The sequence below is a fragment of the Coturnix japonica genome, chromosome 5 (genome assembly GCF_001577835.2).
Source record: "Coturnix japonica isolate 7356 chromosome 5, Coturnix japonica 2.1, whole genome shotgun sequence".
NCBI classification, from domain to species: Eukaryota; Metazoa; Chordata; class Aves; order Galliformes; family Phasianidae; genus Coturnix; species Coturnix japonica.
The window spans coordinates 17,001,133-17,019,868 of NC_029520.1; the positions used below are offsets into that span (position 1 = coordinate 17,001,133).

At 40.3% G+C, this 18,736-nt stretch overlaps 1 protein-coding gene across 2 annotated transcripts in view; it reads left to right on the plus strand.

The window, feature by feature from the left end:
* The window catches only part of SERGEF (secretion regulating guanine nucleotide exchange factor), a 132,243-nt gene that overhangs the window by 84,715 nt on the left and 28,792 nt on the right, over window positions 1-18,736 (plus strand). Inside the window, exon 11 of one of the 2 annotated variants that reach the window (XM_015864177.2) lies at window positions 6,956-7,586. The exons of the other annotated variant lie outside the window; for it this stretch is intronic. Within the exon in view, the coding sequence (XP_015719663.1) occupies window positions 6,956-7,113 (158 nt within the window). The 3' untranslated portion in view covers window positions 7,114-7,586. Of the gene's footprint in view, window positions 1-6,955; window positions 7,587-18,736 lie in introns of those variants that run through there. 2 annotated transcript variants of the gene reach the window in all.

An 18,736-nucleotide genomic window follows, 5' to 3' on the forward strand; every position in this document is an offset into this window, starting at 1 on the left:
GATGAAACAGCTGCTTCTGGGACAGGACACGTGTCCCTGACACAGCTTACAAAGCTGGCTGTAATTGCACAGGATTGAATGCATGTCTCAAAGCATGCTCTTGTAAAACAAGGTGGACAGGGAATTGTTCCTCCAGCTTTCCACAACAAGGGTAGATTCTTTCTCTTTTCCTGCTTTGGGAGTTAGGACTTTGAACTTTGAAGGTACTGGAAATCGTAGCAGAGAAAATCCAGAAGCATTGGCTGGCAAGCACGATTGTTTTACTAATAATGCAGCTCTTCTACAAAAAAAGCCACCATTCAAGCTTGGGAGCCTGGAGCAAACTTTCAGGGTAAAAATAAAGCATTTTGGTTAGATCTGATTGGCTCTAGAAAAGTATTTCATAAAGGATTAGGGCAGAAAAGTCAAACTAGAGCTGACAAGTAAAGGGTGATTTTTACAATTCGGCCAACTTGACTTTTCTTTTTGAACTTGTTTCACTTAAATGCTTCTTTATGGAAGGGAGGTAACAGAGTAATTAAAATTCAAAATGCTTTTGAGACTCTGCAGTGCTTTTTCCTCTACTTTTTGCAGAGTCTCTCAGGAGCATCCAGGCTAAACCATGACTTAGTATTTTTGGGAGGTATCTTAATTTATCTTTGGGTTGTTGGGTTTATTTGAGCAGTGAGAAGGTGATGACAGAAAGCTACGCTTAATGGGACCTTAAGTGTCATTCAGCACAACACATGTAGCATTTCTTATGGAACCACAAGAAGGATTGATATATTTACGTGAAGCAAGTAAATTAAAAGGGAATCAGGTCAAGTGTGCTAGTTGTTTATGGCACAGCTCAAACAGAACTGTAGCGAGCAAGAAGCTGAATGAAGTGAGAGACTGCTGCTACTTCAGAAGCTCTTGGTGCCTATCAGTCTTTGAGGAGCAAACTGCATGTATTGTATATAACATTTATGTGATACATTTAACCTTGCTAAAGATGGTGGCAGTCAGTGTTCTTAAAAAATGAAAACAACAGAAAAACCATCTTCAAGTCCTAATGATTTTGAAAATAGTATAACAAGTCCTCTTTGATAGATTTCCCAGTACAGATAGTGACATTTTCCATTGTGTAATAAGTGTTCTGGCCTAAAAACTCCTCTCCTCTACAAATCTAATGGATTAATTACCTTGAAAAGATGATACGTGATATATTGATTTTTGGCTTGAACATTGCTTACATATATTACAGCACTTATTTGCTAAATGGAATGTTTTCTAGGAAGGCATTCGCATGATGCCAGGAGTTCATGTTTCAGCTTTGCTTGCTTGTCTTTCCTCTTAGTGCAGATTTAGCATCTTAACTACATCCCTACTGCGTAACTTTGTGTTGGAGTAAATTCCTAGATTGCTATAAAATTATTATGATGGGAAACACTAGCCTAAGGCAATCAGTGGAAGATTTGAAACTCCCACATCAACTGATAAAAAGACACAAAATTGCGTGTACAACTCTGCTCTTACAGGTTGATAAAACGCACTTGCTCTGAGTGTGAGAGGGAGCCGAGCAGATATATTTGTTATTTCTAAACCCCTTTTTTCTAAAATATCTTCAGCTGGCTTGCATGATGGTCTGCCACAGTGAAATTTCTAATCCTTCTACCAGCCACAAGAGTGACAGCTGAAGTTCTTTATGACCTTTCCTTTGGCTTTTTCAGACCTAGACTCTGTTGAGGAACTTTGCAAAATATAGCAGATTCTCCTTTTTGGTATTATATGACCTCTGGTACTAGTGACTTAAAAATCCATAAGCTATTCTCAAATCTCCTCTTACTCTCCTTGTAAAAGTGAATTAGGCTGTTCTCTATTCCCCAGTGTACTGCTGCCAATGAGACTTTCTGTAATGCAAGACAATCTTTTTCTGATGAGTGAAGGACATGCATGGCTAGAAGACTTCAGTTTCTATTTTCTCAGTGAGAAAGAACTTCTGTCACTCAAATTTTGAACCTGATGAGCTTGTTCTTTTTACCTTGTGAATGATATTCTGAACACTAACTTAATAAAACTTGACATTTTTTTTTTCTGTTAAGGTACATCATTAATCGCCTCTCCTTCTCCTCCTTTAGGCATTTTGCTAATAGTGTTCAAAATGTTTTTACTGTCACGATCTTGGTGGCAAATCTGAGTTACCAATGGAACAAGTAAGCAGATGCTTTATTGTAGACGTAGAAGATATTCTTTTAGAGGTCATCTCCTCTATGCTTTTGATTTTCAGTGACACCAGCTGCTGTCTTACTGAGTTGAGATATCTCAGAAAATGGGCAGGATGACAAGCAACACAAATCCATATAATATTTCAGTTCTGAGTAAGGAGCTCACTTGATTTGAAAGGTGCATTTGCTTTGGCTTACAACTTCCTTTTATGTTTTTTTTTTTTTTCCTTTAAGCTGTTTCTCTTCTACCATTTTTCCAGTTCTGAACATATCCAAGGTTGTCTTTTTAAACCGAATAAGATGAAAGGTGTATCTCTTAAGGCCTTATAACCCATTGTAGTTCTAAATGAACACATGGGAAAATCACTGTGAGATGTGCTGCTGGTAAAAGGCATACATATGTGCAAGGACAGTTTTGTAATGTAGCCTGCTGAATTTGGTTGTATTAACTAGAAAGTTGGTAGCTGTTGCTTTTGCCAACATGTGTATTTTTGGTGACACTGATATAATAGGTGCTTACTTGCACCCTCAACATTGTTCCCTAGTTTTTTTAAGGCTAATTCATAGTTTGGTACTGTTTTTGCTAATGAAATACAGTAGATCAAAGCTGTGACCTTTACTTTGAGGACAGTTCTGTAACTGAGCCCCCCGGATAGGATTATTTTAGAAATAGTTGCGTATGTATTCACATGTTTATGCTTTATATTCAACAGGTATAACAAATCTAGGGCACTCAGTTGTTCTCTGTGGTGCAGACTCACTGCATGGGTAACTTTGTCATTTTCCTAGAGATAGAAGTTTGTATTTGGGCAAGAAAATGAGCAATTTTCTTCCTCTCTTTTGTGGAGAGGAGGAGAAAAGTCTTACTAGTCACTGTGTCCTTCCATGAGTTGTTGGACAGCTCTGTCACGGTCTCATTTGTTGTCACAGAACATGACTTCAGGCTCCTCTGTTACAGGATGTTCTGGTGGGTAGTGAAAGGATTTGTACTGGAGGCAGCCCTTAGACGTGCCTATTTAATCTGGAGCGTTCCTTCTTTCCCAGCAGTACAGTTCTACAAAAAGGAAACAGGCAGGAAGAGGGCAAGTGTCCCTAGAGATAAATGCATGGTTCTGAGTTCACACTGTTTTCTGGGGGTTCATCTTGCCTGTTGTAATCTTAAGGTTTTCATGAACCTGTTCTCTTGGCCTGAAAGAGGAAAAAATGTTAAAGAAATCAGAGTTTGATGCCCTTTCTGTTCTACAACTCACCTTATTTTTAGGCTTTTTTTGGCCCTATTACTTACTCATTTCACCACCTACCAATTAAAGGACGCACAAACCAAATTCATTCTGCTTATATCCAAGTCTTGCCTATATCCAAGTCTACAATCTGCAATTTGTGACAGGAGTGGTATGATGGTTTGTTATCTCTGTGATGACACTTGGTCTCAGTCTCCACAGGACACTGCTGATAAAACTGACTGCCAAGCAAGATTGTTCATAACTAAATTCTGGAATTCTGGTCACCCTAAAATAAGAAAGCTGAAATACTACTGTATTTCCTAAGTGGGTTTGTTGAGTAAAGCAGCAGCCACTTTTTTAAGCGCTGTAGTAAAGTAACCCTGTTCTGTTGACAAGTTCAGCTTGAGTCTTGTGTAATATTTCTCTGTCTGCCTTGGGTCCTCCTCCTTCTCCCATCTGCCACCTTTTCACTCTGAGGAAAGGCAACTTCATTCTGTCAAAGCAAAGTGCCAATGAAAAATGAGAAAAGGCTTTTAAGAGCAGGTTTTGGATGAGGCCGTTCACTGAAATCAAAACAAATTTGTGTAATCACTACTCACTATAGCTGTGCTCTGAATACCTAGCAAAAGGTTAAGGCTAACATGGTAAGATGCAGTCTCTCCGGTGAGGGATGTTGAATTGAAAAAGGAAGCAGGCAGACAGAATTGTTCATTGAGGCCACAGTGGCCTTTGGTTCCCTTGGCTGGTGCTTGATGCTACCATGTTCCTTGCAGGGAAATCAGCATATATGCCAGAAAAGCAAACAGATTTCCCAGCAAGCAAATTAAAGGACAGAAAACAAATGAGCTCTTTTTTCCTCTAACAGTGGTTAACTAGCTGAAGTATCATAATTAAAATGGATGATCCATTTTGGAGTATGTATTGTACCTCATGTTGAAGTACCGTGCTTCATAGGCTGCCTATTTCAACACACTGTGAACTTGTGCTTTGTGAAGCTGTCACTTTCTAACTTGTAGAACTGTTTCCCTTTGCAAGATATCTTCTGCTTCTGCCTTGATGCTGGCTTGCAAATTCAGTGTGAGCAATTAAAGCCTAAGAAAAATAAAGCTGTAATTGTTACAGTGATTTTGTGTATTCTTTTAAGTTTCCAGGAATGGAGCTCAAACCTGACAGTTGTGTTGAGTGGCAGTGAATATGCTGAGTTTCATCCTAATCCCTTGGAAACATATGTCCACAATTGACGATCTGCTCATGTGCTTCTTATTGGAGAAGTTTAGGACTGTTTTTAGATCTGTAGCTAAGTAAAAAGGCTTTAGTATCCGGCATGTGCAAATTCTCCATCCTCATCAGTGAACCTATTACTTCAGAGCAGCTGCACCAGAGGGAGGTATCTGACATACAAGTGACACAAACTAAGCCAGAATGCGTATACCCTAGCGGTCTTCTCATCTTAAATCAAAATTCCCTCTCTACTCTGAACATATAGCAAGTAGATCTCAGTGACTGATCCTGCTTATTTCTGACCTGTTTTAGACAAACTTCTACTATTCAAAATACAATATTTAAATATAGTGAGGAAATAGAAAAGAAAAAATCTATTATGTTGGTCAGGATGTCCTCTCAGAAGTGGCGAGTTGTCAGTTGGCTGTGTTGTGCTGGGTTCAAATGCCAAAGAGCATCCTGGCTACGAGCTGTGTTTGTGTTAATATGATTTCATATTTGCGGCTTATGTTCATGTTTTCGGCTTGGGCTGAGCAGTCCTTGCACTGGGTTAGCTCAGCACAGCCTTGGGGCTGTCACTGCAGGCTGCAGAGCAATGGGGAGCTTCCCCTCCACTGTCCTAGCAGCTCTGTCAGGGATCCCAGCGTTGATGGAGCACGTTCCTCAGCCATGTAAGAACTGTTCCAGCCTTTTGCTGAAATGTAATTATTTGTAAGGGCAGTTAAACATGCCTGTGAGTGTGTAGGTGGACTTTAACTGTCTGATGCCTTTTTGCTGGTTTAGCAGCATTTAATTCTGTATATTTTAGAAGCATGTTTATGCCAAGTCTTCCAGACTCACCTTATAATCAGTTGGAGAAGGTTGACTATTTTGCTGTCTCTGGATGTCAGGTAGCCTTTCAGTGAGCCCGACCCTTCCTGAGTTATCTGTGTTCCCCTTGGTACAGTGATGGAAAGCAGTAGTAGCTCAGAAATGACTTGGAAATTCCAATCTTTCTACTTGCCAAGGATTAGGAGACCTGTTTTTTCCCCAAGATGCAGTTGTGACCTTGGGTTAACCAAGGTCTGATTACATGGCTAATTAGTAATAGAGAAAATCTGACAGATGTGTCTAACACACCTAATCAGTGTTTCTCCTTGGGAAATAGTTCCCTTGGAATATGTAGTTACATAGTAACTACTGATGTTTTATGAATGGAGCGAGTGGATTCCAGAGCAGTCTTTATACACACCTTCTATGTCTGGTTCTCAAAATAAGAATGATATTGCGGTAAGTGTTGTAGGCAATGTAACAGGAGGAACGTATATGAAGTGTAGATAATTCAGCTTTCAGACATGAAAACGTGATTTCTAGTTCTTGTAGAAGATTCCTTTTCTCTGAACAGAACACTGTAAACACTGAGGTTTGACAGGGTTTTAGAGGAAGCAGAATAGAAAATTCTGCAATAATACTATTTCATTTCATATTAACTGTATCTTCCCGAAGTCACATGGAAATAAGGATGACGTATAGTTTTGATACCTGATAAAATAGTAACAGGGTGAGAAGCATTGTTGAAGAGTTGACAGTGCTACTTTAAATGATGGCTCTGCTAGTAGTTAACGAGTAATTTATCCAATACAGCCAAATAAGCATATTTTGTCATGACTAGTCAGATTTTCCATGTAAAATAAAAGGAGGGTAATTTTCATGCTCCTATTTTAGAATGTTCCTTATTCTGCCTTTATAATTTTGTCAGTTTCCTCATTAGTGTTCCTTTCAGAGCCCAAACACGCCAACAGTGACACCATTATCAGTCCTGAATAAGTGAACCAACATTCTGATTTTCAGTGGTGCTTTGCCTATGACAACTATTTTTAATTTTGCAGCTGCTGAAGGCTATGGAAATATGTACAGGCTGATGAGATGATTTTGCAATGATTTTGATGATTTGGCATCTCTATCACACAGCTACTTTGCAAGTATTTTTATAGGTGTTAGGAAGTATGGGGGGTTTCCAAAGGGTCTCTTCAGACTGCAGTGATGTTTCCTGGGGACAGGGTGAGCAAGTGTGAAGCAAAACACTAATATCAGATAGAGGTGTCCCGCTGGTTTAGTATTTGCATACAGATGTTCAGATGGGAGTATGTGGCAGCTAATTACTTTTTCACCGAGAGTGCTTATGAACTGACTTCCCCCTGCACTTTCTGTCTATTCTGGGCAGTGCTAGTTCCAGAGGGTTATCTAGCTGGAGGCAATTTCTTTCCTTGTAAAGGTAGCGTGACTTCTTGGCCACGAGGAGCAACTTCATGGTCAGCTCAACCCTGACTGATTTATTTTTTTTAGAACTGACTTCCCAGCTCAAAATTGAAGATCAAATTACAGAACCCTACAGTGCTGCAGTGACCTGTGCTTGGTTTTACGTGGGCTTTGGAACTGGTGAGCTTTGGAGTCCATCACTTGCAAAAGTGACCAAGGATGGAAGGCAAGGATGTGGGTGTTAAAACACCTTACTGAGTTAGGCACTCACTTGCTGCTTCACCTACCTTGTGTGCTTGTTCAGGTCCCAGGAAGTTTTTCTTTTGTCTTTGCGCCAACGTTTCTCTAATTTATAATTCACTGTGATAGAAGATAAGATATGGCAGTTAATTTAATTAGTACCTCTGAGTGGTGTGGGCTTAACAGATGGTTGGTAACAGTCCTACATTTTCTTGGATAATGAAACACAAAAGACTTGATTTTGGAACTCCCCGCAGTCAGAAGAGAGTGACATGCAGAACCCAGCCTGAGTGATGAGTTGGTTGAAGTTTTTAATATTAAACTGCGGAGTTTTGGACTGAACTATATTATGAAAAGCCTTTGTTTCATGCTGTTTTTAATCTCTAGCACAAAATAGATTATATATTTCCTACTCTTCCCCCACAAAACTTAGTAAAATTGATGGGTGTGAGCTTGCATAGCACTTTTAAATACATTTTAATATACCCAGGTACTTGGAAAGCTGAACAGATTTCATCTTAATAATCCAAGCACAAGTAGCTCTTGGAAGACCTTTGAGCTTCATTAGACATCTTTGGGGTGTTTTGTTATCTTTTTTTTTTTTTTTTTTTTGGTAAGTAATGGGTTTGCAAATGTATATTAAATTTTGACTATGACAATATGACATTAACCGTGGTCAGGAAAGCTTGGATACTTCTGAGCTGCTGATCATATGATTAATTAGGTTGAAGAGTGAAAAATAGAAAATAAGAGTTTGTTTCCACGTGTCAAGGTAGTTAAATACTTAAGCAGATAGTCTCTTGGCTTTGTGCTGAGCTTGTGGAAAAACTGTGCAAGCAGTCAATTTTCATCTGTATTGAGTACTGTTGCTCAAGTACGATTGTTAATTGTTGTGCTGATCCTAATTTATCTAATAATCTTGTTAGTTGTCTGGCTGTTACATAATCTCATATGACCTCAGTATTCTGATATCATCTCTGAAAATATCTTGTTTCTGTAAATGGAATTTCTAATAGCGGAAGTTGCTATACAACGGAGGTATTACAGGGAGAATTCAAACAGAAAATGAAGTAATGCATTTTTCAAGTGGACTGACTGAGTTAAAAGCGCTCAAACTTAACTATTTTTTGGTCTCACAAGAAATACAAAGGCAAGTAATGCTGCTGCATCTCAGAGGAATTAAAGGTCTGATGGAACATCCTGTTGAGAGGAGTCATTATTTCCACTGGCTAAAGCTGTGAAACATGCTTATTCTCATTAAAAGTAATGAGGACTCCCTGTCTTGATTCTGTAAGTAACTTAACATCCCTCTCTTTTGCATTCTGTTGACAGAAAAAGTTTAAGAACAACTGTTCTCATATGCTAGGCAGGCCTGTGACTTGGTGCTGCTAAAGTGGGTAATGCATTTGGGACATATATGTATATATCAACAGACCAACTGCATCTTAACCTTGTAGCCAGAAATTAATACAATTTTTATCCTTAGTCACGCATGTTAAAAAATCTGTAGCATGAGGTTATTGAAGATGCATGCACAGCTGCCACTGCAGTGAGTATTCTGTGAATCTTCAGTGAGAGAAAATTGTACCTTGGCTGACAGGATAGGTGCCTTCTTGCATCTCTGAGCAGAGCTGATACATCTTTGATAAGAGGCTGTGTACTTCCCCTTGTAGCAATAGGCCATGTGTATTTCAGCTTGTTATCAGATGGGGAGGATGAGTTTCAGGCGCAAGTTGTGACCCACAGTGCCTCTGGCATCTCAGTAAATGACACCAGCAGAACCTCAGGCAGAACCAGGACTTTTGTCCCCTGAAGACATGGGGATTTCTCTCTGTCATAAAAGCCCAGATTTGACCGATGTTAACATTGGTAGAGCAGGAAGTGTGAAACTTGGTTTAGGAACCACATAACAAGGAAGTCAGTTTAATGAGGCCACACATCATTTCAATGGCTCTGCTCTGTGTGCGTCTGCAATTCCCACCAGAATTTGCTGTGGTTTAAGCAGAAAACTGAAATGAAGAGCGTCTGTTGTCTTTGATCTTTTGTGGTCTTTTTTTGGGTGGTGGTGGGGGCTGTGTTTGTTTATAATTGGGGAGCTACTGGAGTAATGAAGATATGATAATAGCCCAGGGAATGTTAGTCATATTGCTAATGCTAGACCCATTCTATCTAGCTCAAATAATGTAGCTGGGAGATAGTGTATTCTGTGTATTTATTTAGTGTTATGCATAAAGTAGTCAGTAATACCTATCTCAGTATTACGCTTCAGGATCCTGTAGTAAGTTCTTGCTTTGTTAAATTTATGCTTTCTTCCTTCTCCGTCTTTTAAATAGCATTGTATTTGTTGGGTCAGAATTTAGCAGCTTTCTTTGTGTTGTGATAATCATTTGGTGCTTTGGATTGACAATTACAAATGCAGTGTCTCAGTCTTTTGAAAGAAGACGTGTTCAACTTGGAACATTTTGACTTATTGCCTCTTGTCTCATGCCTTCCAAGACTTGTCATAATGAAAGGGCTTAATGAGAGCGACTTGGCTGTTGTTCCTGGTGTGTTTTTCTGTGTTTTTTTTTTTGTTTTGTTTTTGTTTTTGTGTGGTTTTTTTTTTGGTCAGTAGATATCATTAGGGCTGCTATTCCATTGCTGATTAAAAAAAAATAAAAAAAAAAAGCATTTCTGTTTGTATTCCAGTTACAGTATAAATAATTGGATTTGGGCTTAAACTGCATTGCAGAGAAACATACTTAACATGGAAAATGATTTGTTTCTTTCTGTCAAAATGAGAAGACTAGCTGCATCTTTGGCAGTGAATAAGTCAGCCTACTTAGTGTTTTGTGTGTAGGCAGCATGCGGTTCCATGAGATTGCAGTGGGCAATGAAGCAGCAGAATTCAATTTGCAGCAGTGACCTAAGAGGGACTATTTTTAGTGGTAAAATAGGTCAGGGGATGTGGTAGTGCAAACTGATAAATGAACAGTCTTCCCCTTTGCTTTGGGGGCTTTTGTGTTCCAGAGTAGCAGCTCTGTGATGAGGGGAAAATGAGGTTTGATGCTGTCACATGATCAGTGTTAGAATTCTTCTGTTGTGAAGTGATCTCAGGAAAAGCTCCTCGTTTTATTTCAGTGATACAATATTTGAGCTACTTTGCTTAGGGATTCATGGAATGCAAAACTGGATAGAGAGCTGGGTGTTCTGAGCCCATTCCCTGGAACTGGTCTCAGTACTGCTGGAAACATTGTGTTGTGGTGTCGGCCATGCAACAAACACTTTTTGCTTTTCTCTTCTAACTGTTTTTATGTGGGTTTTTTTTTTCTCATTTCCACTAACACTTAGCATGAGTTCTAGAGTCCACCTGCAGAGTGTCAAAGATGAGGCACTGCTTTATTCTGTACCTTTGAGTCTTTGGGAAATTTGAAGGAAGTGCACAAAGGATCTGGTTGGCCAGTAGTTCTTGTGTAACAGAGCAAAGTATGATGCTGTATAGCATTTCCATAGTCATTTTTTTCTGAAATTGCATTTCAGTGCAGGTTAAAGCACTTTCTGGTAGCTTATATGCACTGATATAAACTATTTCATTAGTAATTTGTGGCATGGAAGAGTTCCTGAAAGCAAAGCTCTAGTCATGGAGCAGAGCATGTTGATAATTGTGCTGTTTATATGGAATCAGAGTTAGGCTTGATCCTAAAGATTTATTTTCTCCTGGGGAAAAGAAAAAAATGAGATCTCCAGTGCCTCCTGTGGCTCAGTATCAGTATGTCACACCACATGACAAAGTACAGTTCCACAATGCTCTGGCTGTTGATGAAGCTGTCTGGAGGAATCAATGAGCCCTGGCAAGGTGTGCTGGGCTGCCCAACTCTCCTGCTTCAGAACTGAGCAGATACCCTTCTAGAGGCTGCTTAATGCTGTGTAAATGCTGGTTCCCATGTATCTATTCCTGCCTTATGCTGTGTCCTGAAGCACAGGTGTGGCTCTATGACTTGGAGAGGCATACCTTAAATTTTCTCTTACCTTCATATCCCATCCTTGAAAAATGTGTTTAATATTCAAATCTGCCTAATGAGAGCTGTGATGAAGAACTGTTCAGCAATAGTTCTGATAGTGCTTAGAATTCCATGGATAATATCACTTTGTTAAGGAAACTGTATTAGGTGTTGATCACTGGCAGAAGAATTGAAAGCCCAGTCTGAACTCGGTGTCTTTTTTTAAGAGGCCATAAGTTCTGTATTATCTTCTAGTATTAAAAAAGTAATTAAATAGCTTAATAATATGTGCATCTACTTGCTGTGTTTTCCTACCGTAGAGATCTGTTTTTGTATTGCAAATAAGCACTGCATGCCTGAACTATCAAGTGACATGGCTTTTCAGTGGTGATTTGAAATTCATTTCAAAAGTACAAATTCCAGTGGGATCAAAACAGTGGAGATGGTCTCAGCAACACTAAAAATTTAGGGAGGCTTTTGGTCACATTCCATAAATAGTGTCATGTAATGTGCTTGTAAAGGAGATCTTTTGCTATCCTGCATCTTCCTTTGATCTGAGAGGGACAGGGATTCTTCTATTTTTTCTTGTTAATCTTGTTTTGCAAAAGAAAACTCAACAGTAACATTGAATATTAGCTTAGTTCTTTTGTCTTTCTGCCCACCCAACGTGTTGTGGGTTTTCTGGCACCTCACCATCTGCATATCTGGGGGATATGGAGTCTGAGAGGCACTGTCTGTGACAATACGGTAGTGGGAGGTCTGGTGGGGAAGTCAGCCCTTTTGTGATAACACTTGGTGTATCTTCAGATTGAGTCTAATTCCAGTCTCTTTCCAGATAAGTGTAAGCAGGGTTTAAGTTTTGGATCATCTGGCTACAGCATAGTCTTGCTGGGGCCAGTATCAAGTGGGCAGCCTTTGAACGTAGGTAGGCGTACCTCATGGGCTGAGGTAAAGACAGGGAGACTGTTTGCTAGGGACCTGGTAAGGCTTGGTCTGTGCCCCGTGAGCTGGAACTGTCTGGGGCAGCCCCTCTAATCCTCATGGCAGCATCCCTGCTGCCAGCACCATGTGTAGCAGAGGTGGTGTCTGAAGCTGCTGTGAAGTGGATCGCTACTGTGGTGGTTTCAAAGAAAGAGGTCAGTTGGATCAACTCTGGGCTGAGGTGTGTGTGAAGCAGATCTCGTTCCTGATGCTGGTGTTTGTTCAGGTGATGTGAGGCTTCCACCATGGTTCCTTCCTTTTCACCTGTGGTATGTGGTCTCCTCTGGGGGGATAAGGGAAGTGGTTTGATGCTTTTCATCAATATTATCCTATGTACATCAGTGGTAAAACTGTGGTCTGACTTTTCCAAGCTAAGGTTTCTGTTGGAAGAGAGGGTGGCTGTGGGCCCACAGTGTGGAGTAAGTGATGGCTTCTGCACATTGCTGGGAGTTTGAGAAGACCTGCAGAATTAATATGCTGCAGGAAAATACAAAACGCATCCCTGTTCTTCCTTCAGGCTCCGATGCTTCTCAGGGTGTTTCTGTTGTTGCCTGTCACTCTGAGCTGTATTGCCTAAAGGAGGCAACTTGTCTGAGAAGGCAGACAAGCAGCAGTGTGTGGCTACAAGAGTAGCCAACTGTGTCCTCCATACCAACCACGGTGTCCTGAGGCGATCCTTGTAACTGATGCTTTTTGCTGCGCGTAAGCTGGGAAATTCTGTGGTGAACTCCGAGGCAAGTGTGGGTGGATTTGCTGATACTAAGTAATTCAGAAAACAGTTGCATATTGCATAACTTAGTGCCTGCAGAGCAGGCTGGTTGCACTGGGGTGACTGCTGTAAGGGTCAGAAAACATACAGGGCAAACCCTACTGCAGCAGCAAGTGTATTGGCTTGTTCAACACAAGTAGTTCTTGTCCAGGGAATCTGTTCTTTATCTCGGTTAATGAATTTTCAGGTCTTTGTCCAGCATATGTGAAGCTGTTCTGTTGATATTTAATGTGTATACGTAACTTCTGGTTTTCTTTGCTGGTTCTGTTCATTCACACTCCATTTTAAGACACCCGAAAAAAGAAAAAAAAAAGTTGTTTCAAATCCTGTACATGTGTGTTCAGTGCAAGATCCATGTCAATAATACCACAGGCAAGACTTTTAAGAAAGCACTAAGGTGCTGTGTTTGCATTTAGTCCTGTTTTTTCTCCCTTGATGTTTGGATTTGCACACCCCAGAGTGCACCTGTTCCATGTGACTTTATGCTCAGATGTTCCCTTTCTAGATGTAGGTCACGGGTTTCTTGGGGCAGACAATATGCCTTTTATTTTCCCCTGTATTTGTACAGGGCTGTATGTGGCAAGATCCTGGTTCACGTTTGAATTTGTAGATGCTGACATGACAGTGATAAAAGTGGTTAAGTGTGGTCTTGCGATTTGATTGCAGCAGTGTCAGCACAGGTGGAAGCTAAGCTTTGCAAGTTTGGCCCAGAAATGGTGTATCAATTATGAATGAGCGCACACGTGTTTTGTTGCAGTCAGGGAGGGTTTTGGCTATTGTTGAAATTATTTGGGAGGAAGAAAATTGGTTTTATTCCCAGGTTTGGAGGTGACTTGAAAGGATTTATGTCAGATTAAAGATCTTGCTGTGCAGGGACTTTGATTAATAGGTTCACTCAGGAATCATAACTGCAATAATTGTAATTGGAGGCAGATTTTTGATTAAGAGTCACCTTGTAGGGTCTCTCCTGACTGCTGTCCTTGAGAAAAATGGAAACCTGGAAGAGGAATTTGTGACTTTCCATTACTGAGCTGGCACTGGGAATTGGCAGTAACTAGACCCTGCTGTTAGGAAAGGCCTGGAGAATCAGTACAGCATTTTGTGCTCAGTTGGTGCTGGTTTAAGTCACAGGTGCATAGAAGTTGTATCCAAAGCGGGGGAAAAAAAAGAAACAAAAAAACCCCAAGATTTCAGCATGAAGAAGTGTGGTGGCAATGAGGTGGAAAGGAAGAAGACATCTGATTGTTCCTTGGCCTTCAGTCCAACAGATGTTTCTTAATATTCTCTCGCTCAGAGCTTTGTCAGAGTTACTGTTCCTTTTAATTTCCATTATTGAGTGTAATACTGAATAGTAAGTGAAAGCATTCAAAATGTCTGTCTTTGTCAAATTTTGAAGATGGTATCTATAACCCAAGGGCCCCACCTGTCTCAAGTGGAAAGGGAACATGTGAGCCTCAGGCAGTGATGGCTTTCTGAATGCCTGGTCTGTATTGTACCAAGTTTCTACCCTCAAAGGGAAGAGCTGAGATCCTTTCTGGAAATCTGAAGTTGACGGTGCAGTAATAACTTGCTGACTTACTGAATATTCACGGTCTTTTTTTGACCCAGAAAATAAATCTGATATTAATTTCCTTCAGAATTAGAAACCTGGAAAGAACAATATGTTCTTAAACAGTATCATTGACTGACATTTTAATTTTAAACAACTTTATACTGTAAGTGGTTAAGAATGGCAGAAATAACCAATTGCTAATACAGGCCTTTAGCAAAGTACAATATAAGAAGCACTGCAGACTGTTTCTCTGCATGATTAAGAGAGTCTGGTTTGCTGTTTTGATTTAGTGACTGGCTGAATGAATTCATTAATTGTGTATAACTGCTTTTACTTCTGGGTGGTCATTTTTTATTACAGATTTCATTACTGGATGAGCTTTTCCTAGGGATGTTCTTATCATCCAAAATTAAATACATGAAAATGTTAGGGAGGCTCAGCACTCCCTTTTTACATCGATATTTTTCATAGCATGGTTTTTACAAACTGCAGAAAAATTCACTTAAATTGCAAAAACCCAAGTTTTATCTTCTTGTGGTCATTACTTGGACTAAAAAAATATTGAAATACTTGCTATGTTCCTTGTTACATTTTCTTTCTAAATAGTGATGTGGGACTGGAAGATTCTTTTTTACCTGAATGGTGAAGAATGAGGCAGAGACTTGTTTCTGAAACACTTCAGGAATATATAAAACACTTGACATTCAAATGCTCTTGTGTCTGCATTTGTAGAACGAGAGGTCATGATATCCAGATCAATGTGAGTAAGAATATATATATAGCATTTGCAAGAAATCAAATGGCGTAGGAGAGATCCTGAATGTCTTGGCTTGTGGTTGGAACACTGTCTTTTATAGGAAAGACTCATTTCCTGGACAGCTTGCAAACAGTATGGTCTGCAAATGCCTCTCTTCAAGGATCTCTATCAGAGCTGTGTGGAGTAGAAACACTTATTAAACATGTTGTTGAGGGGGTATGGTTATCCCCTGGAGGCTGCAGGGCAGAAGCGCTGCAGCCTTGCTGGTCCTTCTGGTCATGGGGCAGCAGTCCCTGCAAGGGAGTGTGAGAACACCAGTGTAGAAACTGGTGTTAGGAATCTAGTGATTTTTGAGGGATGTTCCTGCAAGTGAGAAGAAAGGAAAATGTTGAGAAATTCTCATGTTTCCTTTTTTTTTTCCCCCCTAGCCCACATCATGTGTCTGCAAGTAGAACAAAGAGCTGTTAAAGACTGTAGGATGAGGACGATGTCATCCCTTCTCTCCCCCTCAGTTTTGGCTTATGCTGACCCCTGTTCCTGCACTTGTATAGCAGACAGGATGGGTGAATCCCCAAGTCAGCTTTGTGGCAGTGGAGGCTACTGTGATGTTTTGATAAATCTGTTATTGCCTGTGGGCTCTGACACTTCTAATATTACTTTGTTTTCTGTGAGAACAAGCTTTGCCTGTGTGATACCAAAAATAAGGGGAAAAAAAAAAAAAAAAAAAAAAGGAGTTTTGTGAGAGAAGAAACATATGGACATGATAGGCAGGGGCCTGGACAGGAAGCATTGGTCCTGCTTGCAGCAGTGAGAGGCAGGCACTGCTTCCATTTTGTGTCAGCCAGTGGTAGCTTCTAATCCCTTGTGTGTGATCTGCTTTTTCTCTGCTTTCACCTCGCAGATACATATCTGCAATGTCAAACTCTTATTTACATCTACTGGATTCCAAAACTGGAATAATGGTCTGTGCTCCTTTGTCCATTGCTCTGTGAATATAGAATGCAGAGGGCTGTCTGGTAAAACATGATTATACCACATATGTGTGGGTCTGTTGATAGTTTATTAAACAGATGCAGGAATCAACTATGTAGCAGTAAATTTAAGATTCTATATTATTTTGTTTCAAAAGTCTTCATTTTGATCATTTGTGTTATTTATAAACTGTATTTCAGGATGATTAAATAAGCTTTATCTTGGTAATCATATACTTTGAGAGCGAAATGTAGCAAAGACATAAAGGATGAAACTGATCTGAATGTAGCTGATAAATAAAGGAACGGTGCCATCCTATTTTTATCCAGAGTTTAATCCCACTCCAGAGTTAGGTAAGTGACCTTCACTCCATAATTTAAGAGGCAAACTAATTTTGACAGAGGTGGGAATGAATCTCTGGCGTAGGACTTATCAGAGTGAGTCTTGCCCTCCTGGCAAGTAGGCCTAACAAGAAAACTTAGTGAAATGGATGAACCTTGACAATGATTTGGCCTTGACAATCAAGGAATTTAGTCCATTCTGGGTGATGAGGGCTGAGAATGGCAAGGTGCTTCTGGGGGACGTATTTAATATGCATGGCAGAGTGTGTGTATACATGTAATTTAAATTGGTAGTATGTGTGAATATTCTTTAAAGAGAGCTCAGCTCTTGTTTTTGTTTTTTTCTCTCCCCCCCCCTGGTATTTCTGCGACTGTGGCTTCATTTTAGCTAAATGCTCTACAGTTCCTGCAGAATACTCCAGCAGTTGTCTGTCTAGCCTGGGATTTTTTCCTTGCAATGTATGAGGTCCCTGTTGCCTCCTGATGCCTCTGGCCTGGGGTAGTTCTGCAGTGCTGAACCAAGGGGCAGATGTCCTTGTTGTACTCCAGCTGCTTCCTCCTTTACCCAGGTCTCTGGCTGCTCATTTGCTGCTAAATGCTTTGATGGCTGGTTTAGGCTAGTAGGAGAAATTGGCTTTCAGTTCAGGGAAGACGGAACATGAGAAAGTTAGACACATTCATCATTTTCTGCAGCTCTGACTTGATATGACCTCACTTACCCTCAGCAAGGAAAAGCCCCATTTCATGCCTGTTATTTCCCACTCTCATCCTAATAACTGTCTGTCTCCACTCCCTGCAGGATATCAGCCACCTTCAGAACTCAAGAACATACATTTATATCTCAGTTCTAGTCAATGTATTTTTGCGGTGAGGCATATGTATTCATTAGGGACACCTCCAGTGCCCAAACATCCTTAGGGATATCAGATCCCACAGCCAGAATCTGGTGAGTCAGCATTAAGATAGCAGAAGTTTTGTTATTTTCTTTTCTACGCTGAATCTGCAGTGTGTCACTACATACATTTCTCTACTGTTGGGTAGGATTTGATGTCAGTTGCTTTTTTTTTTTTTCCTTCTAATGCTTATTCAGACTGGAACTGTGTCATGGTTTCTATAATTTTAGACTGCTTTTGCAGGCTTTTTCTTTAAATCATCATCGTTAGGGAATTGTAGAAATGGTAGAGATTCAGGCCTTGGCGTAACATCTTGCTTCCAGGGTGTGCGATGATGTCAGGAGAGCTGCACCCCCTCAAAGTCAGTTCACTGCAAGAAAAGAGATGACACGGAAAATGGGACAGATTCTCTTCACAACTGCCAAAAATCAGTGGCAGAATGGAACTTTCAAAAGTATCTGCCATATAAGGAATAGTTTTGGAGCTCTTTCGGATTGTTTCTGGCTAACTTATCACCTAATCCTGTGTGAGAAAAGGAGAGAGACTGGGCTCAACTTCAATTCCTGTGCGGAGAGGGGTAACTTAATGACAGTTTGCTTTGTTTCTGTGGGAGGTAGGCCAGATTTATCATGTTACTTTTTTTTTTAAATTGAGGTTTCTTCTGAGTTTCTCTCTTCTTACACTCCAATCAAAGTACCCTTTATTTAAATAGAACAAACAAACAAAAAAGCAGCCTTCCCTCCATGTTGCAAATGAGACATTTTAAAAAGGGAGAACTCATATTTCTTATTCCTTCTGTTCCTTTGTTGCAATACTGTTTTTTGTTTTTTGGTTTTGTTTGTTTTTTCACTTAAGAATAAGAATGGAGAGGTCACCCATTGTGTGGTCTTGCAGGCTTTGTGACTTGCTGGATTTCACTCTGAGAAAACTGCTGCTGATAGGATCTGTCCCATCCACAGGCAGGTAGGAACACGAAGCCCACATGCTAACTGCTCCAGGAGGGCTGGGTTACAGCCAGGGCTGCTTCGTAGTAAGGCCAGAATGATGACTGCCTACAGGACAAGATCAAAGTGAGTGCTTACACTGTGTTCCCTAAGCTCAAGACAGAGCTTGTGTCATCTCAGGAGCTTATGCACAGGGACGGGAGGATCAGAGAGATGAGGAAAAGGGAAGAGTTGAGACCGTTGACTAAAATTGCCTTAAATTTTTAAACATTAAAAGGTTCCAGCAATGAAAATAAAAATATAAACAGTTTCTGCAGCGACTGTTCGTGGGAGCTTCTGCATTTGTACAGACAGGTCTGAGGCCTGTGTGAAATTTGTCCACAAATGCTGAGTGAAGTCAAAAGATGGTTTGTCCCCAGCCTGAGCTGTCTACACTCTT